The following is a 27,087-nucleotide window of genomic DNA, read 5'->3' as shown; positions in this document are numbered from 1 at the left end:
TGGGCCAGCTCCTCTTTGCTTTTTCGGGGCCGCCCGCGGGCACGCGAGGCCGAGCCCGGGCAGCTCGTCCGGCTGGCAACGGGCACGGCGGCCGGCTCCTCCTTCACCGGGGACGCGAGCGGGGACACCTTCTCCTCCGGGGGCTCCTGGGCCACCGGCTCAGCTGCTGGGACAGCAGGAGGAGGAGCAGGTGAGATGTGGGCTCCTCTCCCGGCTGTGACAACCCCCCTGAAAAGCCCCTTCCCCGCTCACCCTCGGCGCCCTCCACGAAGATGCCGCCCAGGTGGGGCAGGACCCAGTAGCGCCGCCGGAACCGGTCCTGGCCCAGGGAGGCCGCACGCAGGGTCTGGGAGGAATGGAGCAGCTTCTTGCGGAAGAACATCTGCCTCTGTGGGGAGAGTGGGGGGCGGTGAGGGGGCTGCAGCCCCCCAGCAGGGCCGAACTCCAGCCCTCCAGCACCCGCTCACCTTGGCCAGCTTCTCGATCTGCCGCTCCAGCTCCGGGACGCTGGATGCAGACGTGTCAACCTGGGGAAGGGATGGGTCGGTCAGGGAAGAGACCCCCGAGGTGGCACCCACACTTCTGGCCCCTGCCCCAGCAGAGCCCGGAGCACCCCACCTCCTCCTCCCGGCGGGATCTCCTGCCCCGGGTCTCCTCCTCCTCCTCCATCTCCAGCCCCACGTCCTCGGTCAGGCGGGAGCTGCGCCGGCGCCGGCCGTCCTCCAGCCCCGTGATCTCCGACTCGGGACGGCCCGTCTTCTTAGCCAGGGCGACCTTCAGCCTGCCGGGACACAGCTGGAGGTGTTGGCTACCTGTCCCCCTGCCCACCCCACGCCCCCTGAGCCACCTGATCACCCGGAGGGGAAGGTGCTGAAGCTGCAAGCGAAGCCCCTTCCCCACCAACCTGCGCAGCCGGCCCTCGATGATCCACTTGCTCTTCCTGTAGTTGGACATGCTCTCCAGGGTCTTGTCGATCTCACTGCAGAACAGGGGATGGGGATGGCTGCAGCGAGCAGGATCCACTCGCAGGATCCACTCCAGCACCCCCAATCAGAGCACCTTCGTGCCCCACCAGCCAGCCCCACCTGACGATGAGGGCGCTGCTGTTGAGCTCGTTGATGAGGAAGACCAGGATGGAGGCTTTGCGCTCCGGGGGCAGCGCCTGGAAGGGTTTGGTGCGCAGCCCCTCGCACAGCTCGGCGCCCGCCCCGTGCGCCGTCAGGAAGCAGCGCAGCACCTCGGACACCGTGTCCCGGTTCAGGCTGATCTCCGACACTTTCTCCCCCAGGATCTTCAGGGACTGGGTGGAACAGAGGGAAAGGTTTGGGGAGTCCCCTGCTTGCCCCCACGGGGGTTTGTCAGGAGTTCCTGCCCACTTTTGTTCCTGCCCAGAGGTGGTTCTGGGTGGTCCTGTCACAAGGATGGATGGGGGGACACCCCAAAAGATGCTGGGGGTGAGGAGGGAGCTGGCCACAGGTAAGAAGAACAGGGAGAGCAGTACACCCCAAATTTAGGATTCTTTGTCCTGAGTTTTGCAGGCACTGACAGCCCCAGTCAGGGGAGGGGAAAAAGGGGAGAAGGTGGTGAAAAGGGGAGAAAGAGAGGGAAAGGAAAGGGGAGGCAAGGAAAGTGAAAGTGAAAGTAAAAAAAAACCACATGGAGGGAAGAAAAGGGAAGGAAAAGAAAGAACAAAGGGGTGAAAGGAAAGGAAAAATGGGGAGAAAAAGAGAAAGGGAAAAGAAAGGCGAAGGTGGAAAAATGATTGAAAAAAGAAAAGGGAAGAAAGGGAAAGAGGGGAAAAGGAAAGTGGGGGGAAGAAAAAGGAGGGAAGAAAAGGGATGGGAAAAATGGAAAGGGGAAAAAGAAAGGGAAAAGAAGAGAGAGAAAGGAAAGGGGAAGGGAAAAAAATAAGGGAAGGGGGGGGGAAATAAGGGAAGGGAAGAAAGGGGTGAAAGGGAAGGGAAGGAACTGTCTGACCTGGCAGGGGAGATCTTACCTAACGTGGGGGTCTCACCATGTGGGGAAGGGGGTCTCACTTAACAGGGGGTGTCTCACCTAACACGAGGATCTCACCTGTCAGGAAAGGGGGTCTCACCTGGCAGTAGGGTGGCAGCCCAGGGTCGCAGAGCGCCGCCTGCAGCAGCCTCACCAGCAGGTCCTGCAGCTGCCCCACGCCGGGGGCCACCCCCAGCAGCCCCTCCTGCAGCGCGCCCAGCGTGGGCACGTCCCGGGCTGGCTCCAGCCCCAGCACCTTCCCGTAGCTCTGCAGGAACTCCACCACCGTCAGGCAGTCGGAGAAGGCGCGGCTGGGCAGGACCAGCCCCGGGATGCGGGAGAAAGCTGGAAGGGGCTGTGGATCAGGGAGAAGAAAGGGAGGGGTCAGGGCCAGCTGGTGGCTCCCCGGGGTGAACTTTCTGAGCCCCCCAGCACAGCCCACCTGGTGGTCCCCCAGGCACATGTCCTCTGTGGGCTTCTTCATCTCCTCCAGGATGAGCTGCTGCCGCTGCCGCTCCTCCAGGCGCCGCTGGGCCAGCAGCCCCTTGTCCGCCTTCCGAGCGCCCTTGGCCTTCTTCTCCTTGGGCCTGGCCTTGTCCTTGCCCTTCTCTGGCTTCCCCTTCTTCTCCTTGGCCTGAGTCAGAGCCCGGATGTGTGGGGTAAAAAAGGTAAGGGGGAAAATCCATTTTTCATTTCCTCCCTCTGCCCCGTACTCGTGCCCACCGACTCACCTTGGATTTTTTCTTGGCCTCCTTGGCCCTGGGGGCTTTGGCCTCCTGCTTCTGCTTGTTCTTGGCCTGAGGGGAGGACAAGACCCGCTCAGGGACCCCCTGCACCAAGGAAACCCCCCCCCCCCCAAGCCCCATGCCCGCACCTTCCGCCTCATTTTCTTCTTGATCTTGCTCATTTTCAACTTGTCCTCCTCGCTGAGCACCTCTGGAGGGGGACACAGAGTGGACGTGAACTGGGGATCCCACCAGGGCCAGGCTGTGAGGGGCTTCCCACCGGGGCTGGGAAGGGGGGTACCTTGTGCTTCCAGCCTCTTCAGCAGCCGTGCATCCGTCTTGCTGAGCAAATCCACCATCCTGACCTTGGGTGGGCGGCCCCGGCCCCGCTTGGTGGCCGGGGTCTCCTTGGGCTTGACCTTCTCGGCGTTGCGGGGCCGGCCGCGCTTGCCCGTGATGGCCTGGATGCGCCCGGGGATCTCCTCGGGGCTCAGCTTCACCCACTGGGCGCCCTGTGGGGCACGAGCCGGCGTCACCCGTGGGCACAGCACGGGGCTGGGGGGCACAGGGGGGCTCAGCCGCCCCCCAGACCCACCTCTGGCGTGTCCCGCTCCTCGTAGAAGTCTCCCACGGGCATGCGGGGGCTGAAGCTGAAGTGCTCGCGCCGGACATCCTGCACCATGTTCCTGCTCAGGTACTGGGCACAGGGAGGAGGAGGAGGAAGGCTGTGAGGAAGCTCAGCGCTCTGGGTTCGCCACAGCCTCCATCAGCCACAATTCGGGGCTTTGGGGGGGCTGTGGTGGACCAGAAGCGCCCCCCAAGCTCCTCGGGGGTCCCCAGGGGTGGTACCTTGATGACCTCCGGGAATTGCTTCATCCTCTTGCCGCAGGGGCCGTAGTACCAGGTCTCGCCCTGCCAGCGATGGTTCCCCTTCTTGATGCGAACCTCTCGCCTCCACCTGGGCACGGCAGCGTCAGCCCGGGGCCGTGGGGCAGCATGGGGAGGGGGCGGGATGGGGAGGGGACAGGGCTGAGACCGCCCCAGGGGACAGCACCGGGGACGAGACGAGGAGGGGACAAGTGGCGGGGACAGAGCAGGGGGAGGGGATGGGGATGGGGACAGCATGGGAAGGGGATGGACAGAGGAGCAGGATGGGAAGGGGGTGGGGACAGGGGCAGGATGGGAAGGGGATGGGGACACGATGGGGACAGTTTCAGGAGCAGGATGGTGGGAAGGGGAAGGTATTTTTCCAGGCAGGATGGGGAGGGGACGGTGGGAGGGGACCAGAGCTGTGGGGCTGGACGGCCGGAGGAGGACAGGAACAGGACAGGGGCCAGGGAACAGAGTCGGGGGTCGGGGGCAGCACGGCCAGAGGAGGACGGAAACAGGATGGGGGAAAGGGAAAAGGGTCGGGGGCAAGAGAGCCGGAGGGGGACGGGAACAGGAGGGTGAAAAGGGAACAGGGTCGGGAGCAGCACGGCCGGAGTGGGACAGGAACAGGACAGGGGCAAGGGAACAGGGTCGGGGGACATCCCACGTACCCGTGCTGCAGCGGGAAGCGCACCTCCTCCTGCGTGGCGATGCGCCGGCGAGGGACATCACCTGCGGGGAGGGGACAGATGGGACGATGGGCTGGCGGGCGGGGGGTCAGCCCGGGGTGGGGAGGGGGGTGAGGTGGCGGCCACACCTGCCCCCGAGGCACTCAGCAGGGCGGGCTCCTCGCTCTCTCCCTCTCCTGGCGCGGCCGAAGTCTCCGGGCAGCTGTCGCCAGCCTCCTCCTCCTCCTCCTCTTCCTCCTCCTCCTCCTCTGCAGACGGGGCCGGAGACTCCGGCTCCAGCGGAGGGTCGAGCTCCAGGGACCCCGAGTCCCGCAGCCCCGCGTGGTCGCCGCTCTTCAGCTCGCCGTTGTCGCCTGAGGAGCCAAGGTCAGGGACGTCACCGGACACGTCACCGGGGCTGCGCGTCCCCTCCCTGCGCTGCCCGGGGGCCTCGCCGGTGCCACGGAGACCCCCGTGGGGCTCACGGTGCATGCCTCGCCGGTGACCCCCCCCGCCCCGGTGCGCGGGCAGCACGTACCGGGCAGGGCGGGCGGCGAGCCGGGGTCACGGAGCAGCGGGGCGGGCGAGGGGCTGGCGGGCAGCAGGCTGAAGGGGCCGGCGTGGAGTGGGGGGCTGGCGGTCAGGTCGGGGGGCTCCTCCAAGGAGGACTTGTCGCTCACCAGCTGCGAGTCGTCCATCGCGTACAGGTCGCCGGTGCCGGGGTCTGGGGAGGGGGGTGAGCACCAGGGCGGGGGGCACACGGAGCAACATCTCCGCTCGCCGGGAATAGCGGGGGGATGTGTGTGTGGAGTGGCCAAAAAGGCTCCGGCAGCAGAGGGGTTAAAAGGGGTTTGGGTTCCCCCCCTTCTCCTCCCCCCCAGCTCCGCCTCCTCCTCTGGGAAGCGGAGGAGCCCAAAATGGCCGTGGCGATGCTCAGCAGCGCGGAAGTTCAGGCGCTGGGGAACCGCCTCGTCACGGAGCTGGGAAGGACGGGAAGGAAGGCAGGGAAAGGCCGGGGACGCGGGTCCGCCCCTGCCCCGGGGGAGCGCCCCGGCACCGCCGCGTCTCCACGGGGACCGACAAGGGCTGGCACCGCTTCCCGGGCAGGGAATGGCTGTGCCCCCCACGCCCTGCCCCTACAGCACCCCCGACATCCCCCTACCTCTGGCCAGGGACTCGAAGGGCTCCAGGGGGTCCTCGCTGAGGATGTGGGTGTCCTCCAGCCGCGGGGCGATGGGCGACGCATCCCCCAGGCACCCACTGGCCCTGGGGGCCAGGACGGGCCCCTCCGGCCCCAGCGACCCCGTGCCAGCAGCTGCGGCCCCGTTGTAGCTGCAGATCTTCAGGTCTGAAGGGAACAATCGACCGAAAACAGACCCTGAGACGTGATGGTGACAGAGCTGGGGGATCCCCACTGCTGGTCCCCACGCTGGGACACCCAGCCCTCCATGGCACCACTGGGTGGTGACACCCGGCCTGGTTTTATGAGATCCCAACGCCTGCTCCAAGCTGTGACCGCCCAAACCCCATCCAGGACGCTGGGCAGGCAGGCAGAGCAGCTGGGACTCCCCAAGGAACGCCATGCCCAACTCGACCAGCATCCAGCACCCGCCTGCCAGAGCCCCAGCGCTGCATCCCAGAGCTCTGCCAGCCCTCCCAGGCTCCTACCTGGCTGTGCCTCCTCCAGCTCCTGGCTGCCCACCAGCCCACCCCCGTTCTCCGCGATGGTGGTGGTGCTGGTGGTGCTGGTGGGCATCTCTTTGGCTGCGCCGTCAGCGTCTCCCTGGCCGGGCTCCGGCTCGTCGGGAGCCAGCGGGAAGGGCTGCGAGTCCGGGCTCAGTATGGGCGAGGACTGCCCCGCCGCGTAGAAGCCGTCGGGCCCGTTCTGCATCAACTCGAAGCTCTGCTCGTGGAAGGAGTCGTAGAGCTCCTGCGAGTCGAAGCTCAGCCCCATGGGCCCGGCGGTGCCGTTGCCCCAGAACTCCTGCCCGGCCGCCCGCAGGTTGGTGCCGTGCCCCGGCGACGCCGGCCGGGACCCCCCGGCCACGCCGTTGAGGGGGAACTGTCCGAGGGCGGGCGGGCCCCCGTCCTTGAGGCCACCGGCGGGCGCGTAGGGCGAGTAGTCCCACAGGCAGTCGTAGGCGCGGAGGGGCTGGGCCCCGGCAGGCACAGAGCCGGGCGAGAAGGTCCCTGAAGTACCGGGGTGTGATACAGTAGAGAAGCCATTGACATTCATGCCCCCGTTCAGACCTGCCAGGGAGCAGAGGGACGGCGAGGTCAGCGCCGCGGGGGCTCTCCAGTGGGTGTGAGGATGGATCGATGACCAGGCGGGGCAGCTGCCAAAGCCCCGCTCGTGTCCCCCCCTCCCTGAGCGGGGAGGGAACGGGGGGGAGCTGCACGGTTCCCGTTTGCCAAACCGGCTCTGCCACGGGCTGTGCCGGCACCGGGCCCGGCGCCGCAGGACGCCGGGGATTAGCCGAGTGCTTGGCAGGGCTGTGCCGGGTCAGCTGACCGGCCAAATCCACGCACGGCCCCTGTGCCGCCGGCGCGGCTGCTTTTCTAGGCCAAGGCGGCGGCAGGGACGTGCAGACCCCGGCCCTGGCCCCACGCGCTGGAGCTACTGCCGGCCACGGCCCCTCCATCCCTGTGTCCCTGCAGCCACCCCATCCCTGTGTCCCCTCTGGCCCCACGGCCACCCCATCACTCTGTCCCTGCAGCTCCTCTATGCCTTTGGGCCCACAGCCATCCCATCCCTGTGTCCCTTCCATCCCTTTGTCCCTTCTGGCCCCACGGCCACCCCATCCCTCTGTCCCTGCAGCCCCTCCATCCCTGTGTCCCCTCTGGCCCCACAGCCACCCCTGTCCCCGTGGGGTCACTTACTTTTCCCTTGCTGGGGGAAGCCGAGCGGGGAGCTGTGGGCAAAGGGGGAGTCCCCTGAGGCAGGCGTGGGTTTCGGTCCTGAGGCAGCGGGTGCAGAGGAAAGGCCAGTGAAGTTAAAATGGTTGTTTGTTTCCATTTCTGCGCGGGGGAGAAGATGCACTGGGTCAGTCACTGGTGTGGCCTGGGGCTGCCAGTGTGCTCACCCACCCACCACTGACCGTCCCTCTGAGGGTGAGGAGTGACAGTGAAGCCCCCCAGGACTGAGATGCCACCTGTGCTGCGCTCTGGCCCAGGCCCAGCCACCCCAGCTGGATGAGCTGGCACCTGCTTGAGCACAGCTTGTCACCGGTGTCCCCAGGGCCAGCCATCACCAAGGTGTGAGCACCGTGTGCCACCATCCCCTGGCTGCTCCTGGGCTCCCAGCCATGGACCATACAGACCCCCCAAAGCAGCTCTGTGACCCCAAGAGGAGCCAGCATAACCCAACGCTCCTGGCACAGCAATGACCCTGTGGTGACAGACAGTGTCCCTGCCATGCCCCCCAGTCTGGAGGGGACCCCACACCCCGTTCTCCAGGCACAGCTCCAGGGTTTGAGGCTGGGCTCTGTTGGGAGCAAGCAGGACCTGAAGCCTGGTGACCTTCATCCCCCAGGAACCCCAAATGTGACCTTCATCCCCCAGGAACCCCAAACGCTCCCTCAAACCCGAGGCCACGAGGAGCGATCCCGGTGGCTCCATCCTGGGATAGGGCACAGGGGAACTGATGCCCTGCAAGCCCAGCAGATGAGCTGGGAGCCCCAGTGCTGGTGGGGACCCACAGGGGACACCCCCCAGAGCTGCCACCACTGGCAACTCCTGGCTGTGCCACACTTGCCACTGGCCAAGGCGGCACCGACCTCTCCGGAAGGGCCAAGGCCGCCGCACTCGGCGCTTCGGCAGCGGCTGGTGGCACAGCCCGTGTCGAAACCCGGATTTCATCACACCCTCGCCCGCCTCAGCTGGTGCCCTGGCAGGGGCCGCAGGGGCCACCGAGCCTGGCCAGGGCCACCACCGGTGATTCATCCACCGGAGAAACCCGTATGGGCGGTGACGCGGCCGCCACACGCGCGTGGCTCCCGGGCAGCCCGGGACGGACCCGCGGCCGCCTCCCCTGAGCCGTGAACCGGCCTCTGCCCCGGCCCAGCTGGAACCCCCGGGCGTGGGGACACCGGCAGCAGCAGCGGGGCTGGATAAGGAAAAGCCTTTCCGGTCCCACCCCGTGTGTGATGTGCCGGCCAGGAAGGCGCTGCCGGCTCTGGAGGTCAGAGTGCCAGCACCGCCGGGATGTGCCAGCACCACCGGGCAGGTGGCGGCTGCAGGTCGCAGACTGGGATGGACTGGGATGGTTTGGGCACGTGCCAGCCTGGGGAAGGGGCCGGGAGAAAATAAAAACAAGCAAAGTGGGAACGTCACCCTTGCTCCAGGGACACCCCAGGCCCAACAGAGGCCAGAGCCGCCCTTGGCATCGCTGGGAGCTCAGCCAGCACCAGGTGCATTGTGGACACCGGCCATCCGTGGCCACCCAAGGCCACCTGTCACCTGCCACCCGCACCGGGGCTCCTGCGGCCCCGCTCCCCCCGCCCTGAGGCAGCGAGCGTGGAGCTGAAACTGGGCCACTGAGAGAAACCGGAGCCAGGCAAGGTGAGGAGGGCGAGGGGCAGGAGCCTCGGATGGCGGCATTGCGGGCACCTCGGTGACGGTGGGTGACAAGGTGGGCACCGAGCCCGCGCTGGCCCCGGCTCCTGTCACACCGGGCACGGCCAACGTGGCAGCGCCGCTCGCCCCGGTGTCAAACCCGGTGGCAGCGGCGCTGCCGGGCCCTGGGATCCCCGTGGGGACACTGGGGCCAGGAGTGTCCCCGGAGCTGAGTTTGGGGGGACAGAGCTCCAGGCTGGGGGGGGATCTGTCGGTGCCGTGGAGCCGCTGCCGTTCCCCGGGCAGAGAGCTCGGCCTCCCCGGTTCTGCGGCCCTCCCGGCCCGGTGGCACCGGGAGGCCCCGGGAGCGTGACGCGACCTGATTAAAAAGGACGTTTCAAAAACAACGAGACGCAACAACCGGCTGCCATTTCCCGGCCACTTCCTGCGGGGACGGACACACGGGGGGACACGGGACCGGTGCCCCCCAGCCCCGCACCCGGCGGGGACGCCCCGGTCCCTGCGGCAAGGACACCCCCACCCCCCTTTCGCAGACCCCCCGCCGGGTCTCCGGGGATGGGGGGCTCGGTGTCCGCGCCCCCGCCGCCGCACGGGGGTCCCGGTCCCGGAGAGTGCGGTGGGAGGGGGGACACGGGCGGGCGGTGCCGGAGGGGAGGGGGCACCCCCCGAGCTCCGGGACGGGGCTGCGGGGGAACCGCACCGGCCACCGGCAACGGGGCTGGGGCTACCGGCAGGTCTGGGCCCTTGCATAGGGAGGGGAGCGGGGGGGGGGGTCACCGGGAGCCGGTAAGGGAGGAGGAGGGGGGGTCACGCCATGGAACCGGGATGCGCAGGGGGAAGCGGGGAGAGAGGACGGCGTCTCACCGAGGTCAGGAAAGGGGAGCGGCGTGCCGCCGCCGCCGCCACCGGGCCCGAACCGCCGCAACCGACCTTCCCAGCCCCTGGCTCCCTTCAGCCGGGCCGTTAACGGCCCGTTACCGCCCGCCCCCCCCTCTCCTCCGCCGCGACCCCGCACCTGGCAGGCGGCGGCGCGGGCCCGGTTCAGGCGGCGCGGGGCGGGGGGCGGCTCGGCATGGCGCGGCCCCTCCGCCGCACCGGGCCGGCCCGGGGCCCCCTCCGCTCCGATCCGCTCCGGTACCGGGCCGGGCCGCGGAGCCGAACCCGCGGCCGCGGCAGGAAGCGCCTCGCGCCGCCGGGCGGTCCCGGGACCGCCCCCGTCCCGTCCCGTCCTTCCCCCCCCACCCCCCCTTCCCTCCTCCTCCTCCTCCTCCTCCCCCCGCACGTCACGGCGGCCGCAGTGGCGTCACCGGGAGCGGCGCCGCCGTGGCGTCACCGGGGGCGGGCGCGCGCCCACGTGGGAGGGGGATCCCCGCCCCCGGCGGGGTCAGGGCGGGGGGAATCCCCACGCGGGGACGCCCCCCCACCCCCGGCTCCGGGACCCCCGGTTATTCCCGGGGCTCCCCCACCCCGCACCGGCACCCCCCGGGAACGTCCGCCCCGTTCCCCCCCCCGCACTCTCTCGTTCGCTCCCCCCTCGCTCCCCGCAGCCCCGGCTCGACCCCCGAGAACGGCGGCGCAGCCGGGACCGGAACCCCGCAGGGCACCGGTGCTCCCCGGTTCGGCCGCGGGGACACCGGTCCCCCCCAGCTCCCCCCGGCCCCCGGGATCCCCGGTGACGTCACGCGGCACCGGCCGGGCCGCGCTGCGCAGGGCCCGGGGGCGACACCGGCTCCGGGGGCGGCGGGGGGAGAAGGGGGTCCCGGTGCGGGGGGGCTGTCCCGGTGCGGCCGCGATGGAAGGCGGGCGGGGGGGGGTGTCCCTTCCCGGTGCGGGGCAGCGGAGCCCGGTGCGGGGGTTCCCCCCCTGAAGGAGGCTCCCGGGGGGTTGGGGAGGTCCCGGTACAGAGCCGGGGGTCCCGGTGCAGCTGGCCCGGTCTTAGGGGGTGTCGGTACAGATCCCGGGGTCCCTCTACAGCTATCCCAGCCCCGTATGGGGTCCCGGTGGGTCCCGGTATCCCCGTCCGCGGGTCCCGTGCTGCGCGCTGCGTACCTGGGGGGGCGGCGGGGGCGGCCCGCACCAGCCCCGGTGCCCGCCCGGCCCGGTGCGCTGCGGTGCCGGTGCCGGTGGTGGAGCCGGGCGGGGCGCAGGTGCTCCCGGCCCCGCGTGATGTCAGCGACCGCCGCCGCCCCCTCCGCCACCGGGGCCGCGCCGCCATTTAAAGGGACCGCCGCCCTCCGTGGGGTGAGGGGGGATGGCCGGGGACACCCCCCCCAACCGGGGCCGCGCCGCGGGACCACCGGGTGCCACCCCCGTGGGGACAACCCCCGCTCCTCCGTGGGGGTGAGCAGAGCCCGGCACCGGGGGCCACCGGCGGAGCAGTGCGGGGGGGTCGGGAGTTGGGGGGGTCCTGGTACCCTCGGGGGATGTCCCCCAGCCCCGCAGTAGGCGAGGTCGGGCCGGAGCGGCCCCTCGGGACCCCGAGGACAAAGTGGCAGCTGCCGGGGCCGGGCCGGGCCGGGGCGGCTCTTTGTGCTGCGAAATGGTGGAGCTGGAACTGCGCGGGGGGGCGGGACTGGGACGGACAGACGGACACAGCGCCAGCATCTGTCACCCCCCGGGCTGTCCCTGCAGTGGAGGGAGGAGGGGGTTCCCCCTCTCCTGGAGACCCCATAGGACAAAGGGGAACCCCCAGGGCTGGGGGTCCCTGCACTGGAGCAGCACCCAGCATAATTCCCCCACGGAGGGGATCCTGGGGGAGCCCCAGGGCTGGGGGGCTCCCAGGACTTGGATCCTGCAGGAGCCACAGCACACAAAGCCTGCGAACGTTTTCAGCGATGTTTTATTGGAAATGTTAAATACTGGGGGTCCGGCCCCAGCGGAGCCGGGTTGGGGGTGCTCGGGGGGCTCAGGCGTGTTCCTCTGCCAGCTTCTCTGCCTTGGCCACCGCCTCCTCGATGGGCCCCACCATGTAGAAAGCCTGCTCAGGCAGGTGGTCATATTCACCTGGGGGGGACACAACGTGTCAGGGGGGAGCGGGAGGCTCAGCCAGGCTCCCCCAGACCCCCCCGGAGAGCCACCTCACCCGCCAGGATCTGCTTGAAGCCCTTGATGGTCTCTTTGAGTGGCACCAGCTTGCCCATGTGGCCGGTGAAGACCTCGGCCACCTGGAAGGGCTGGGACAGGAAGCGCTGGATCTTGCGGGCACGGGCCACCGTCAGTTTGTCCTCCTCGGACAACTCGTCCATGCCCAGGATGGCGATGATGTCCTGCAGGGACTTGTAGTCCTGGGGAGGGGGACACAGGGGGTGAGTGGCCAGAGCTGATCCCCCACCCCAGCACTCCAAGGGGAAGGTCTGCCCCAGCCCCCTCACCTGAAGGATCTTCTGCACGCCCCGAGCCACGTCGTAGTGCTCGGGCCCCACGATGTTGGGGTCCATGATGCGGGAGGTGGAGTCCAGGGGGTCCACGGCTGGGTAGATGCCCAGCTCGGCGATGGCACGGGACAACACCGTGGTGGCGTCCAAGTGGGCAAAGGTGGTGGCAGGCGCAGGGTCAGTCAAGTCGTCGGCTGGCACGTAAATAGCCTGGGGACACGGAGGGGAGGGGACAGTTGGTCCCAGGCAGGTGACACAGCCCCCCGGGACCCTGGGGTTGGTCCTGCCCTCACCTGCACGGAGGTGATGGAGCCCTTGCGTGTGGTGGTGATGCGCTCCTGCATGGTGCCCATGTCAGTGGCCAGCGTGGGCTGGTAGCCCACAGCCGAGGGGATTCTGCCCAGCAGGGCTGACACCTGTGAGGGGACAGAGTGAGGGACAGAGCACGAGGGGCTGGGCAGGTGGGGGACGGGTGCACTGCCCCGTGCCAGCACAGACCTCGGAGCCAGCCTGGGTGAAGCGGAAGATGTTGTCGATGAAGAGCAGCACGTCCTGACCCTCCTGGTCCCTGAAGTACTCGGCCACCGTCAGCCCCGTCAGGGCCACCCTGGCACGGGCGCCCGGGGGCTCGTTCATCTGCCCGTAGACCAGGGCGACCTGCGGGTGGGACGCTGGGGTCAGCATGGTGTCACTGCCACACCTGGCACTACGTCAGGGGACTCCCTCAGGGTGTCTGCACACCTTGGAAGTGGCATCTTTGAGGTTGATGACCCCAGACTCGATCATCTCGTGGTACAAGTCGTTGCCCTCGCGGGTTCTCTCGCCCACGCCGGCGAACACCGAGTAACCACCGTGGGCCTTGGCCACGTTGTTGATCAGCTCCATGATCAGCACAGTCTTGCCGACACCAGCACCTCCAAACAGACCTGGGAGAGGGGGAAACAAGGGTCCTGCTGAGCCCCAAACCAGCCTGGCTGCCCCCGGGGTCTCCCTCCAGCTCTTTCCTCCTCAGATACAAAAAGCGTTGCTTCAGCAAGCTCAGGAGAACGAAAGTCATGGGGTGGATCATCAGTGAAGGAAAAGCTCTCCAGAGAAATTGCTGGAAATCCCAGAGGGATCATCAGGTGCCCATTTCCCAGACCCACCCCTGCTCTGGGGGTCACGTACCGATCTTGCCACCCTTGGCATAGGGAGCCAGCAGATCCACGACCTTGATCCCTGTCACCAGGATCTCCTGCTCCACACTCATCTCCACGAACTCAGGGGCCTCGGCGTGGATAGCAGCAAACCTGGAGTGGGAAGAGAAGAGGAAGGGGGTGGGCAGCTGCTCTGAGCCCCCCAGCTTGGGGGCTGGCAGGGGACAATCCCTGCTGTGACCCAGAAGAGCCAGAGTCACCTCCCTGCTCACACCTGGGGTGCCCTCCAGCCCCTCAACACTCACTGTTTGGTCGTGATGGGGCCCCTCTCGTCGATGGGTTCCCCAATGACATTCATGATCCTGCCCAGGGTCTCGGGGCCCACGGGGATGCGGATGGGAGCACCAGAGTCCAGCACCTTCTGTCCCCTCACCAGCCCTTCCGTGCCATCCATGGCAATGGTGCGCACGGTGTTCTCCCCTGCCGAGGCCCAAGGACAGCACAGTCACCACTGCGTCCTCAGGCTGACCCTGGGGACAGCTGCTGGTGGCTTCCCCAGGCCCTGCCAAGGGGACATTTTGCTGGGAGAAGGACACAGAGGAGCAGCAGGAATTAAATAGCCCTGAGGAAAACTGAGCCGTGCAGCCGCAGCCCTCGGGCAGCCATTTTCCTCCTCAGATTGAAATCCGTGGCTTCAGCAAGCTCAGGAGAACGAAAGTCATTGGCAACATCATCACAGGAGGACCCCTCCCCGTCCCAGCTGCTCACCCAGGTGCTGAGCCACCTCCAACACCAGCCGCGTCTCCCTGCCCTGCACCTCAAGGGCGTTCAGGATGGGGGGCAGCCCCTCGTCGAACTGCACATCCACCACGGCCCCGATGACGGCCACGATGCGGCCGGTGGAGGAGCCGGCCTTGGCGGCAGGGGCTGCCTGGGCGGCATAGTCCCGTCCTGGGGGGAGAGGGACGAGTCAAGGTCGGCCGGGGCAGGGCAGCTCCGGGCTCCGTGGGGGTGCGGAGATGGGGCTGCCCTGCAAACCTTGGGGGGTGCCCGAGACCCCTGAACCTCCCTGGGTGCACCTAGGACCCCCTGAACCCCCTTCCTCAGCGCACTCTGGATGCCCACACCCCGTTCTATGCACCAATGACCCCCTCCAGGGCCCTCCTCACTGTACCCCGCTTTGGGTACCCCCGCAGCCCCTGCACCCCCTCAGCGCTGCCAGGACCCCCCGAGCTCCCTTCCCTCAGCGCTGCCAGGACCCCCTGGACCCCCTCCCCCGGTACTCCCGCGATCCCTGCAGCCCCCCACGCCCACCCCCGCGGCCGCTGCTCCTCTGCCGCAGCCCATCCGCTCGCCCTGCCCGCTGAGCACGGCACACCCCACCCCGGTACCGGGGCCCTGAGCACCGGCACCCCGCGTCCCCCACCCGCGCAGGCCCCAAGGTGACCCCGGCCCGCCCGGCACTCACGCGCCCCGACGGCGACAGCCGGGGCGGCCCCGCGGCCGAGGAGCAGCGGGAGGAGGTCCCGGCTCGGGGCGGCCCCGCGGGGCAGCAGCGGCCGGGCCGCGGCGGCGGCGGCGGCGGCGGAACGACCCGCGAGCCCCAACATGGCGGCGCCGACTGAGCCCCGCGTCCCGCCCGCCCCTCACGGCCCCCGCGGGGCGGGGCCGCCGAGCCGCGCGTCACCGCCGCACCGCGCGCCCATTGGCTGCTCCGCGGAGAGGCGCCGCGCGGATTCGCGCTCCTATTGGTCACACCGATGCGGCGCCCGCTCTGCGCCTCGTCACGATTTGGTGGCAAATCCGTCCGTCAAAACGCGCTGCGGCCTGATAGGGCGGCGTGGTGGGAAGGGGCGTGTCCCGGGCGAAGGTCGGCGGAAGTGGCGGCGCACGTGTCCCGCGCTTGTCCTTGGGCGGGCGCCGTGACCGCGGCCGAGGCCGCACCGGGCCCGTGACCGGCCCTGCTCCAGCCCGCGCCACGGCACCGCCCCGAGCGGCCACCCCTCACCGGGCCCGCACGGCCGAGGGTCACAGCACCGCCCCGCCCGGACACCGTGTGCGCCTCACGGCCCAGGTGTCACTGCAGTGCCCCCGGGGCACCGGCTCCTGTCTTCTCCCCAAGGCCCAAACCGCGCCCGGGGATCTGGGGACCACGGCAGCACTTCTCTCCTGGCCCCCAAGGGATGGGATCCCACCGTCCTGACTCCCGACATGAGGGGAACCTGAGCACGCTTGTTGCCACTGGGAGGGGATTGCACCCAAAATGCCCCCCCAAAGAAGGGGATCCCACCCTATTGAACCCAAATAGAACGGGATCCCACCCCACCAAAGAAGAGGATCCCATCCCACTGAACCCCACAAAGAAGGGGATCCCGCCCCACTGAACCCCCCACAGGAGATCCCACCTCACCAACCCCCCTAAAGGGGATCCCATCCCACTGAACCCCAAAGAAGAGGATCCCACTCCCCAGTGCCTCCCCAAAGAAGGGGATCCCACCCCACTGACCGCCCCATAGAAGGAGATCCCACCCTATTGAACCCCCCAAAAAAAGGAGATCCCACCCTATTGACCCCCCCATAGAAGGGGATCCCACCCCACTGATCCCCACAAAAGGGGATCCCACTGCACTGAACCCCCCAAAGAAGGAGACCCCACCCCACTGACCCCGCTTTGCCCCGCGGCGCTGAGGAATGCACAAGGCCCAGGCCGAAGGGAGAGCCAGGGAGTCTTCAACAGTTTATTAGAAAGAATGCAGACATTAAAAAAATCCCAGCTGCTCTGAACATAAATTGAGGTTTTTCAGCCTGGTTGGCAGGCGCCCGCGCGCCCCTCGGTCTGTCACTTGCTGCCAAACCCACAGTGCAAATACGATTTGGTCTAAAATGTACAGATTGACAAGCAACAATGTACAGCCACTCGCAGCCCGGGCGAGGAGGTGGAAAGGTTTGGGGGTCACACAGGACCAGGGGCAGGCTCCGGCCACCAAAAACGAGGAGAATTTGGAAGTTTTCCTTTTTTTTTTTTTTTCCTTCAAGATGAATTTTTGGATTTTTAGTGGGAACAGACCTGAAGACATCACGGAGGGATGTGCCTCGCCTGCTGAATTTGTTTTGAACAGTTTTTTGTTCCCAGTATAAATGGACAATTAATTTGAGGCAGTGGAGAGAGAGGAGGGAGGGAAAAAAAAAAACCTCGTTTAAACCACACTCAGTGTTAATTCAGGGTTCTCCCACTGTAATTACATCTGCTACGAGGCAAGGAGGCTCTGTGAACTTTATTGCAACAGATTGCCTACACCTCAATCGGGTTGGTTTGGGTTTTTTTTTTCCTCTTTTTTTGGAAGTCTGGAAAACGGTTCATGCATAACTGTTATTGCCTCTCGTGGCTTTAAGACCGCCCCGTGCCATGGGACACACCTACCATCAGTGAAGCCATTTAGAATGGACTGAAAATGGGTTAAAGGATGCAGGATCTCCCTTTAGGGCTATCAACTCAGGAATTCTTATCTCAATTATGAAATGTTGTGATGAACTTCTTTCCCCAAAACCCTGAAGACGACGCTTTGCCTTACTCCAGATCCGGCATTTCTAGAGGAGAAAAAGAGAGAATTAGTGGTTTTAGGGTTGCTTTGTGGGTTTTATATTTTGGCTTGGTTGGTTTTTAAAAGCTCCCAGGGCACTATTATGTCACAAGGGACACGAGCAAGACGACCTGGCCTCCAACCAAGGAGGTCACGGGGCACTTTGGGGCCTCTGCCCTCCCCCTGGCTCTTCCCAAGGGAAAGCCGTGCCAGAGCCACCCGAGCACGTGCTGCTCCTAAAGCCAAAGCCTCCCTGGGACTGCAGCTGCCTGGGAAGGTCAAACTGGTATTTGGGGCTTGTGTGGAGAGGCTTTCCCAGATTAGTTTTGTCTGCCAGGGCTGGCTTTAGCTGGAGGACAGGACGAACATCTGCTGGCTCGGAGCATTCAGCAGGTGTGTGAGGGGAAAACAACAAAGACACCAACTTACTTTCATCATCACTGTCTGGTGAGTCCTGCAAAGGAGAACAAACAACCTTTAAGTGGAGCAGACAGCTCCTCTACCACCCTCCCCACCACCAGCAAAGAGCTGCTGCTCCCAAATCTGGATTTTGAGGAACTCGGTGAGCTCAGTTTGGCCTCACTGCAGACCCACAGTGACCCCCAGAGAGACACAGCCACCAAACTGGTGTCCCCAGCACCCTCAGCACTGCTGAGAGGGTGACATCACCTGTACAAGCAAAGTTAGGGGCTATTCAAGCCTTTTTTAGTGCTGAGGGGTGAGTGCAGCTGTTCACTACACCCACATACTCACGTCATCTGCCCCATCTACTTCTGGCAAGTCTACGTCGTCGTCTCCTCCCATGTTGTTCATCATCTGCTCAGAGACACAACAGCCACGTTTTGGGGTGAATCCAACCCAAAACAATCCTAAACCAACAGCCCCCCCTTGCTTTAACGGATCAGTGGCCCCCATGCAGGAATTACAAAGGGATGGTGCACAAAAAGCTTGGATTCATTGCCTGGAAATTCCTGAAACTCCAGGAATTTTTCATTCCCTACCTCAGAAAAGCGATCAAAATTGGACATGTCTTCATCTGAATCATCTTCCCAGTCTTTCCAGTTGTTGAAGTCCACGCTGAGCCAGTTGAGCTGCGGCAACACCAGGAGTTATTTAAGGACAAGGAATTATTTAAGGACAAGGAAGTGGCTGTCAGTTAGAACAGGCAGGTTAACGAGAGCTGCCGTGGGATCAGGAGCAGGAAAGTGACCCAAAACCGCTCCACAATTTGAACATGACCCAAATATTCACTAAATTAAAAGCCAGGGGAGGCAGCAGATGCCCAGACCCACCTTTGCCCTCTCTTTTGTTAACCTTGGCCATGCCTGACCAGACTCTCCTTTTCGTAAACAACACAAGATGGATCTGTCTGTTCTTTTATGCTTTGATTCCTGAAAAAGACCAAATATCCATCAGTACCATCAGGATGACCTTCACCAGGAACTGCTGACATCCTTCCTTTATCTTCACCTCTCCCCTTATTCCTTGTCCTGGAGAACACCCCCTGGAGAAGCTTTCCTGGATCTGACTTGGAGCTTTTATGTTCTAAGGAATAATTTTCCTTAGAAAATCGTCCATATTCCTATTTTTAAGGATTAAAATCTTGGGAGCAGCCTAAAGAACGGGTGGTATTTTTTAGAACCAAGGGATGGTTTGGGTTTGAAAGGACATTAAAACCCAAGTTCCAAACCCATGCCATGGGCAGGGACACCTTCCACCAGCCCAGGCTGCTCCAACATGGCCTTGAACACTTCCAGGGATGGAATATCTGCAATTTCTCTGGACAAGCTGTGCCAGCCCCTCACCAGCATCAAGAACTCAGGAAGAATCAGGAGGATACTCACATTTGGATCGATATTATTGAAGAGATCGATTTCATTTAAATGTTTAAAGTTATCGCTTCCTCCAAGACAACTGCAAGAGAAAAATAAATCAGTATTTAGCCCAAAAACATCTCACGGAACAAATGTGCTTCTTCTTGTGCCTGAAGTACTCACCTGAACGTGAGTTTGGACTTTTCAAAATTTACATTTACGTCTTTGCTGTCTTCAACACAGAACTCAATAAAGACGTAGTCCCTCCGGTCGTACCACTTTGCAGAGGCAGGCTGCCTGTGGGCACAGCAGGGACACATTGATTTTCATCAAGAAATCCAACAAAAACCCTTCTTTCTGCACTTAAAACCCGAATTTTGAGCTTATTGTTATTTTTTAAAGGTGTTTTAAGTTGAAAAGAGAGCTGGAATAAAAAGAAAGGAGGTATTCGGAGTGTGACGCCCCCAGAAAGCTCCTGGGAGGAGCCCCTGAAATATGAGACTGAAATAAACGTTTCAGCAGACCAAAATTTTGATAAACTTCAAGATGAGCTACTACAGACTGTGGCAGCAGCTCCACCACCTCCAACAGCTGCACAGGCAGACTTCAGAGTGGTTTTTGTCACGCAAAGAGTTAAAACCTAAAGCAAAATTTTAAAAAAGCATTATTTTTTTGAGGGTATTGATACTATAAAAATGGATTTGCTATGATTAAGACCCAATTAAGCCAGCACAGGCTGGAGAATCACTGCTCCAGGCTCTTTACAACCTCCCAAGCACTCCTACTGGGACTCCCAAGCACTTTGGAACTCTTCTGCCTTTGCACAACCACCTCAAAAATCAACAGCGTGTCCAGGGCAGCTGGGAACTCCACAGAACTCCAGAGCAACTCCTGTGTTTGCAGAGAACTCACCTGCACTGCTCCGTGCTCCGTGGAGCAGGGAAAATGACCTGGCTGGGCTCAGACACCTCCTCCCCCTTCCAGTCCTCCCCTGGCAACCGAGGCCCAGCCCAGGGAACGGCTGCATTCCAGAACCAGCGGCCTCCCAGCAGGGCTGCTGCACGGGCACAGAGCCCAGGGGTGTTCCTCACACTCCTCTGTCTTCCCAGGGAATCGTGGAATGCTTGGGAGGGACCCTAAAGTTCAGCCAGTGCCACCCCCTGCCATGGTTCACCAGCCCAGGTTGTCCAACCTGGCCTTGGACGTTTCCAGGGATGGGGAATCCATTCCAGGGCCTCAGAGGGAGGAATTTCATCCCAATATTCCACCTTAATCTCTTCTTGAACCTTATCTCCCCCTTTATCTGCCATTCCTGTGCTCCTCCAGCCTCACAGGGAGGAATTTCATCCCAATATTCCATCTTAATCTCTTCTTGAACCTTATCTTCCCCTTTATCTGCCATTCCTGTGCTCCTCCAGCCTCACAGGGAGGAATTTCATCCCAATATTCCATCTTAATCTCTTCTTGAACCTTATCTTCCCCTTTATCTGCTATCCCAGAGCCTCACCAGCCTCACAGGGAGGAATTTCATCCCAATATTCCATCTTAATCTCTTCTTGAACCTTATCTTCCCCTTTATCTGCCATTCCTGTGCTCCTCCAGCCTCACAGGGAGGAATTTCATCCCAATATTCCACCTTAATCTCTTCTTGAACCTTATCTCCCCCTTTATCTGCCATTCCTGTGCTCCTCCAGCCTCACAGGGAGGAATTGTTCCAGGCTGATGGACTTGCAGTGGGATGAGGTGGAAGGTTCTGAGCTGGACAAGGATCTAAACCAGGGGACGTGGCTTGTGACAGCCACCTCAGCAAGGTGAGGCCCTTTGTGCTGCTCTCTTAGCCAATATCTGACCAAAAACTAACTTTTCAGACAATTTATTAGGTGATCTTTGCTAAATGTGCCACAGATCAATGCCAACAATTAATTGATTATCAGGTGAGTCAAAACCTTGATCTGGAAGTTTAGCAAAGGGGCTCACCCAAAGGTGCTCCCATCCACATTTCCTAGGGATGAACCCAACCGTGGCACAGCCCAGCTCCAGATGAAGCCCAAACCAGCCACCTCTGAGCTCCCCCAGTGCCACGGGTGCTGGGCACGCTGGTGCCAGCTCAGGGAAAAGCTGCAGAATGGAAACAATGCCTTGGGCAGCCCAAACACCTCTTGTAGGTGCCACAGCACCTGGGCAGAGAGCAATGTCCACGGATTTAATTTCCAAAAGCATAAAAACAAGTGGATTCTGAATTCAGCCTTGAGTTTCAGCTGTTCCAGGGGTGAAAACCTGCTGCTTTCCCTCGTAGCAGCATTTCAGGGAATGTTAATTATCACCTTATTCAGGTAAAGTGCAGCAGCAGAGCAGCAATTTTCTTACTGTGGTATTTTTAAACCCTTCTTGGACACAGATTTTCCTCTTTTAACGGGGAATGAAAGACTCTCAGGAGGAAAGGAGGATGAGAAATGCCCTGCTCTGCTCCCTCTGTGCTGGGAGACAAAACCCCCAGCGTGGGGCACTTGGGACATGGCTGCAGCTCTGTTATTAACAGAAATCTCAGTGTCCCTGCCCGGGTGACGCAGGGGCTGGGTGCTGTTAACACTTCCCAGCTCTCAATGTCAATGGAGACATCTCCAGCCTTCCCAGGGAGGTTCCTGGCCGTGACCTCAGCAGCTCTGCTGGGATCAGGGATTTGAGGCACCAACAGAACTCACGGGGCTCCCAGAAATCCCACTTGGCTCACACATTTGAGCTACAGAGCAGAAGGATCCTAGGTAAGTCCGACTGGGCCATAATTCATGTTTTTGAACCTAAACCTGCCCTGCTTTCCTGGGAATTCACCCTGAGAGTGCTCGGAACCCGTGACCTCAGCAGCTCCACCAGGATCAGGGATTTGAGGCACCAACAAAACTCACGGGGGTCCCACAAACCCCACTCAGCTCACACGTCCGAGCTGGACAGCAGCAAGATCCCAGGTGAGTTTCACAAGGCCATAATTCACATTTCTGAGCCTAAACCTGTCCTGCTTTCCTGGGAATTCACCCCAAGACCTGTGACCTCAGCAGGATCAGGGATTTGAGGCACCAACAGAACCCAGCTCTCCCAGAAACCTCACTCAGCTCAAGGCTACACACACACACCTCCAAGCTGGACAGCAGCAAGATCCCTGGTGAGTTTTATTTAGCCATAATTCTGGTTCCAGGTTTCTGGAACCTAATTTTCATAATTCCAGGTTTCTGAACCTAAACCTGCCCTGCTTTCCTGGGAATTCACCCCGAGAGCGCTCGGAACGTGCTGGAGCTGCCTCTCCTCCTTTTATCTGCTTTTCCAATCTCATCCTCCCAAAGGGAGGAGGGAAAACCTCCCTGTGAGCTTCAGTCAGGACTCACCAGTTCCAACCAGTAAGGCAGGACCTGCTGGAGAGCTGGGATGAGGAGGAAGCCACAGCTCCTTTTTGTCTCCTGCCCACACGGAGATTCCCAGGAGACAACCACACGCGGCAGCAGCCCGTGGGGAGCCGTGCACGTGCTCCCAGTGCTGCCGTGGAAAATCTCCTCTCCCAGGCACTGCCCCATCACCTGTCAGAGTTCCATCCTGCTCACCCAAACCCCGAGGGAGCTCAGCCTCCTGCTGAGGGGGTTTTGGTTATCCAGCACCTCCCCATGGGATTTGGGAAAGAGAAGAATTTAAACGTTTAAAAGGGAATTTAAAACTCTGTCCTGGGTGTTCCCAGTGCTTCATTCCAGTGAGGATTTCCTCTGTCCCACCCATCTGTGCTTTGGGGACTTCCTGAGCAGCCACAGCCACCCCTGCAGCTCCTCTGTCCCCACATTCTGATGGCAATCGTTATTCCAGCACTGTGGGACAGGTTCTAGAAGCTTCCCAGCAGCACTGAAGGGGAATGTGGAGGCTCAGCTTCACCACAGAGCCTGATCCAGGGGGGCTCTGCTGGATATCCCTGGATATATCCTGGTCTCTGGCACCAGTGGAATTGCAAATCCCCTCATCTGTGGCACTGAGAAAATTCCCAAACCTGTTCTCATGTTCTCTGTCAGCATCCTGTGCCTGTGGAATCTCATCTTTGTCTCCTGACAGCTCCTACAGCTCGAGGACACTGCAAAAATCAGGCCCTCAACAAGATTTTTCCCTCCCAGACAGCAATAAAACCTGTTTTGTAAAATGACTTTTCCTTTAATTTTTACACCTTGGAAAAGTGTCCTTTTTTAATTAAAAAAGCCTCATTTTAGATTTTAGACCATTCTATGCAGATGCAGCAGTTTCAGGATGATGAAATCTACAGAAATTACACAAAATAACTCAAATTTGATCACAGTTCTCTCACTTTCACTCATGTTAAGATGAAGCACCTCCACTGTGCAGGGTTTCAGCAGAAAAGTAAAAGCCTGGCTGGGGACAAGGGACGAAAACCCACTGGATAACCCTGTCCTCATCCCAAATTCTTGACAAAATAAAACCTCAGGAGGTGCTACTGCTTCTAGTCCTTCCAGCCAGGCACATGGAGGTCACAGAACCATGGAATGGTTTGGGTTGGAAGGGACCTTAATGCTCATTCAGCCCCCCTGCCATGTGCAGGGACACCCCCAACTCTCCCAGGACACCTCCAGGGATGGGGCATCCTCTGGAAAATCCATCCCAGTGCCTCACCACCCTCAGAGGGAGGAAGTTTTCCCCCAGTTTCCCACCTAACCCTGCTCTCTGGTGGTTGGAAGCCCTTGTTCTACCACTGGAGATGTGGGAATGGGCAGTGCAGCTCTTCTTTCCCAGCCAGTTTTTCCTCCTGAGCGTCACCCCGGACACAGAAAACTCTGGCTCTTCTTGAGGGAACACTCACATCCACCAGAGCTCTGCCAGCAGCCGGTTTTGGGTGGCCCCCAAATGAATTCCTTGGAGAATTCGAGGTTAATTAGGGAGCGCGGGATGCCGCTCGGGATGCACGTGGAGACGACCCAGCGGCTCACCTGCCCCGGGGCTTTCCGTGCACCTCCACCCCCTCCTGAGGGGCCTTTTCGTTATTCCTCGGTTTTTCACGGAATTCTGGAACGGTTTGGGCTGGAAAAGACCTTAAAGCCCATCCCCTTCCACCAGACCGGGCTGTTCCAAGCCCTGTCCAGCCTGGCCTTGGACGCTTTCAGGGACAGAGCAAAACGCAGAGATGGATTTTCCGGGGAAAACCCGAAGTTTACAAACAAATTCGTTCGCCTGCACGCTCTGGATTGTTCCCCGCCTTACTTACCGGGAGTTTTTCGGCGGCTGCCGGTGGCCACCGACCCGGCGAGAAACGCGTAACACCCCCGAACACCCCCCACCTCCCCATTCATTCCACACTATCTCCCACCAACAGGAGATCCCGCCCGCACCCCGGTACACCGGGGCCTCGCCAGCAACCGGGGCCGGCGGCCGGACCGGGGAGCTCCGCCCTCACCCGGTAACCGGGGCCCAGCGCACCCATAACCGGGGCAAAACCCACCGGCGCGGCGGCGGGGCCGCCCAAGGTCAGCACGCGGCGGGAGCCCGCGCTCGGCGGCGCCGGGGCGGCTCCCGCGGGCGCGGCGGGGCCTGGCGGGGCCTGCCCGCGCCGCTCCCATCCCCGGGCCTCACATGGCGGATAGCGACGGCTCCGGCGGGCGCTCCTGCGGGGTGCGGCTCGGGGCTCCGGGCGGTGTCGCGGGTCGTGCCGGCGGGCGCGGCGGCGGTGTGGCGGTGCCGGGAGGGCTCCGGAGGGTTCCGGTGGCGGCTCCGGTGGCTCCGGGCGGGCTCGGGGCTCGGCGCGGCCTCGCTCCCACAATGCCCCGCGCGCGCTCGGCCCGTGGTGACGCAGCAAAATCCCCGCGCGCGCGCGCGCGCCCGCCCGCCCCGCGCCGCCCTCCTCCCGCCGCCGCCGACCGCGCGTGCGCGGCGCGCGCGCCCCCCCCCCCCGCCCGCGGCCCTTCCAGCAGCTTCTCGGCGCGCACGCGCAGTACGGCACCGGGGACCGTGAGGGGAAGGGACACCCGGGACCCCCCCCCGCCAACTCTCCTTGTCCCGGTGTGTCCCGGGAGCACAGCCCGACCCCGGCCGCATCCGCTCTCCCGTCAGGGAGTTGAGGGGTGAAAATACACCTCTGAGCCTCTTTTTCTCCAGGAAGTTCCAAAGCCTGACCACCTTTTCCGGGAGGAAAATCCTCCTCATGTCCATCCTGAACCTCTCCTGGAGGAATTTGGGGATGTTCCTTCTTGTCCTGGTGTTCCCTGTGAGCAGATCCCGACCCTGCTCTCCCATCAGGGAGTTGTGGGGTGAAAATCCCCTCCTAAGCCTCTTTTTCTCCAGGCAATTCCAAAGCCTGACCAACTTTTATTCCTCCGCATGTCCATCCTGACGCTCTCCTGGAGGAATCTGGGGCTGTTTCCTCTCACCCTGGCGTTCCCTGGGAGCAGATCCCGACACCGTTCTCCAGTAAGCGAGTTGTGACGTGAAAATTACCTTCTGAGCCTACTTCTCTCCCGGCAAATCCAAAGCCTGACCAGCTTTCCCAGGAGGAAATTGCTCCTCAGGTCCATGGTGAACCTCTCCTGGCACAACTTGGGGCCATTTCCACCTGTCCCGTTATTCCCTGGGGGAAGAGGCCAATCCCCGTCTGGCTACAACAAAAATTTTGCACAAAAACTAGCAAAATCCGCTCAAAAATCAGGGCACAGCTCTGTTGGTTCTCGTCCTAGTCTTCCTGGGAGCAGATTCCAACCTCGATCTCATATCATGGAGGTGTGGAAGGCATCTTGATGAATGCGGAATTCAAGCAGGCACCAAGCCCCGGAGGAACAAGGGGCCCCCTGCAAATCTGTGAGCTATTTCCAAGATAACAAAAGTCACCACCCCACGTTCCTGGTGTCAGTTTGCAGAGCTCCATTGGCACTCTCAAAGCAGCCCGAGTTGGCACAGGTGGCAGCTTGACCCTGGGTGGCATCTTCAGATTCGCAGAAATCCAGCGGCCAGCCGGCCCCTAAGGGCCGAGGGCCTACCTGGTACTGACAAAGGCTTCTGCCCCGGAAAACAAAACTCACCAGCCCACGTTCCTGGTCTCAGTTTGCAGAGCTCCATGGGCACTCTCAAAGCAGCCCGAGTTGGCACAGGTGGCAGCTTGTCCCTGGGCGGCATCTTCATTTTCGGCGAAATCCAGGAGGCAGCTGGGCCCCGCCGGCCAAAGGGCCACCCAGGTATTGTGCAGGCTTCTGCACAGGGAAACAAACTCACCAGCCCACGTTCCTGGTGTCAGTTTGCAGAGCTCCATGGGTACTCTCAAAGCAGCCCGACATGGCACAGGTGGCAGCTTGTCCCTGGGCAGCATCTTCAGATTCACGGAAATCCAGCTGCCAGCTGGCCCCTATGGGCCCCGGGCCTACCTGGTACTGACAAAGGCTTCTGCCCCGGAAAACAAAACTCGCCACCCCACATTCCTGGTGTCAGTTTGCAGAGCTCCATGGGTACTCTCAAAGCAGCCCGAGTTGGCACAGGTGGCAGCTTGTGCCTGGGCGGCATCTTCAGATTCGCGGAAATCCAGCAGGTAGCCGGCCCCTAAGGGCCGAGGACCTACCTGGTACAGACAAAGGCTCCTGCCCCGGAAAACAAAACTCACCAGCCCACGTTCCTGGTGTCAGTTTGCAGAGCTCCATTGGCACTCTCAAAGCAGCCCGAGTTGGCACAGGTGGCAGCTTGTCCCTGGGCGGCATCTTCATTTTCGGCGAAATCCAGGAGGCAGCCGGGCCCTGCCGGCCAAAGGGCCACCCAGGTATTGTGCAGGCTTCTGCACAGGGAAACAAACTCACCGCCCAAAGTTCCTGGTCTCAGTTTGTAGAGCTCCATGGGTACTGTCAAAGCAGCCAAAGTTGGCACGTGTGTCTCACCCTGTGTTCTCCCCTATGTCGTGCTCTGGTTGTGTCCCGTGTCCCCTCTTATGTGTGTCCTGTCCTGTGTGTGTCCCGTGTCCTGCCCCGTGTCCTGCCCTCTGTGTCCTGCCCTCTGTGTCCTACCCTCTGTGTCCTGCCCTGTGTGTCCTGCCCCGTCTCCTGGCCCATGTCCTACCCTGTCTCCTGCCCTGTGTCCTCCCCTTTGTCCTGCCCTGTGCGTGTCCTATCCTCTGTCCTATCCTCTGTCCTGCCCTCTGTCCTGCCCTGTGTCTGTCCTATCCTCTGTCCTGCCCTCTCTCCTGCCCTGTGTCTGTCCTGCCCTGTGTCTGTCCTATCCTCTGTCCTGCCCTCTGTCCTGCCCTCTGTCCTGCCCTGTGTCTGTCCTATCCTCTGTCCTGCCCTCTCTCCTGCCCTGTGTCTGTCCTGCCCTGTGTCTGTCCATCCTCTGTCCTGCCCTGTG

At 62.4% G+C, this 27,087-nt stretch overlaps 3 protein-coding genes and 2 non-coding genes across 6 annotated transcripts in view; all 5 read right to left on the bottom strand.

Moving 5' to 3' along the window:
• Positions 1 to 11,511, bottom strand: part of LOC119712665 — a 19,704-nt gene extending 8,193 nt beyond the window's left edge. The window contains exons 1-20 of the mRNA XM_038164179.1: positions 10,883 to 11,511; positions 7,139 to 7,276; positions 5,927 to 6,508; positions 5,421 to 5,606; positions 4,797 to 4,982; positions 4,408 to 4,632; positions 4,262 to 4,322; positions 3,570 to 3,678; positions 3,316 to 3,417; positions 3,022 to 3,232; positions 2,870 to 2,931; positions 2,727 to 2,792; positions 2,438 to 2,629; positions 2,096 to 2,350; positions 1,086 to 1,300; positions 905 to 979; positions 619 to 781; positions 468 to 527; positions 253 to 388; positions 6 to 163 (exon numbers count right to left, since the gene is read on the bottom strand). Coding sequence (XP_038020107.1) covers positions 6 to 163; positions 253 to 388; positions 468 to 527; positions 619 to 781; positions 905 to 979; positions 1,086 to 1,300; positions 2,096 to 2,350; positions 2,438 to 2,629; positions 2,727 to 2,792; positions 2,870 to 2,931; positions 3,022 to 3,232; positions 3,316 to 3,417; positions 3,570 to 3,678; positions 4,262 to 4,322; positions 4,408 to 4,632; positions 4,797 to 4,982; positions 5,421 to 5,606; positions 5,927 to 6,508; positions 7,139 to 7,276; positions 10,883 to 11,048 — 3,348 coding nt within the window. The 5' untranslated portion in view covers positions 11,049 to 11,511. The remainder of the gene's footprint in view (positions 1 to 5; positions 164 to 252; positions 389 to 467; positions 528 to 618; positions 782 to 904; positions 980 to 1,085; positions 1,301 to 2,095; positions 2,351 to 2,437; positions 2,630 to 2,726; positions 2,793 to 2,869; positions 2,932 to 3,021; positions 3,233 to 3,315; positions 3,418 to 3,569; positions 3,679 to 4,261; positions 4,323 to 4,407; positions 4,633 to 4,796; positions 4,983 to 5,420; positions 5,607 to 5,926; positions 6,509 to 7,138; positions 7,277 to 10,882) is intronic.
• A 143-nt stretch (positions 11,512 to 11,654) lies between these two features.
• ATP5F1B (ATP synthase F1 subunit beta) lies at positions 11,655 to 14,991 on the bottom strand. The gene is made up of 10 exons (XM_038164357.1): positions 14,812 to 14,991; positions 14,112 to 14,294; positions 13,649 to 13,823; positions 13,375 to 13,496; positions 12,949 to 13,133; positions 12,706 to 12,864; positions 12,501 to 12,623; positions 12,205 to 12,417; positions 11,916 to 12,117; positions 11,655 to 11,836 (listed from the first exon to the last, which is right to left on the bottom strand). The coding sequence occupies exons 1-10, from the start codon at positions 14,951 to 14,953 to the stop codon at positions 11,739 to 11,741; spliced, it is 1,602 nt and encodes a 533-aa protein (XP_038020285.1). The 5' UTR covers positions 14,954 to 14,991; the 3' UTR covers positions 11,655 to 11,738.
• Positions 13,211 to 13,285, bottom strand: LOC119712802. The gene has a single exon (XR_005259870.1). It is a non-coding gene; the product is annotated as a small nucleolar RNA SNORD59 (small nucleolar RNA).
• On the bottom strand, positions 14,013 to 14,086 carry LOC119712803. The gene has a single exon (XR_005259871.1). It is a non-coding gene; the product is annotated as a small nucleolar RNA SNORD59 (small nucleolar RNA).
• Positions 14,992 to 16,056: 1,065 nt separating the features above from the next.
• Positions 16,057 to 24,597, bottom strand: PTGES3 (prostaglandin E synthase 3). Of its 2 annotated transcripts, XM_038164362.1 has the most exons (8): positions 24,346 to 24,597; positions 18,922 to 19,035; positions 18,769 to 18,838; positions 18,217 to 18,315; positions 17,926 to 18,015; positions 17,678 to 17,740; positions 17,354 to 17,378; positions 16,561 to 16,931 (listed from the first exon to the last, which is right to left on the bottom strand). In XM_038164362.1, coding segments are annotated over exons 1-8 (483 nt in total). In that variant the 5' UTR covers positions 24,348 to 24,597; the 3' UTR covers positions 16,561 to 16,911. The 2 variants fall into 2 exon arrangements, with proteins under 2 accessions (XP_038020289.1, XP_038020290.1); XM_038164361.1 differs by lacking the exon at positions 24,346 to 24,597 and having other exon boundaries at positions 16,057 to 16,931; positions 18,922 to 19,073.
• Between the last annotated feature and the right edge of the window lie 2,490 nt (positions 24,598 to 27,087).

The sequence above is a fragment of the Motacilla alba genome, chromosome 29 (assembly GCF_015832195.1).
Source record: "Motacilla alba alba isolate MOTALB_02 chromosome 29, Motacilla_alba_V1.0_pri, whole genome shotgun sequence".
NCBI classification, from domain to species: Eukaryota; Metazoa; Chordata; class Aves; order Passeriformes; family Motacillidae; genus Motacilla; species Motacilla alba.
The sequence above is the reverse complement of the archived record's forward strand: the minus strand, read 5'-3'. Positions and strand labels throughout refer to the sequence as shown.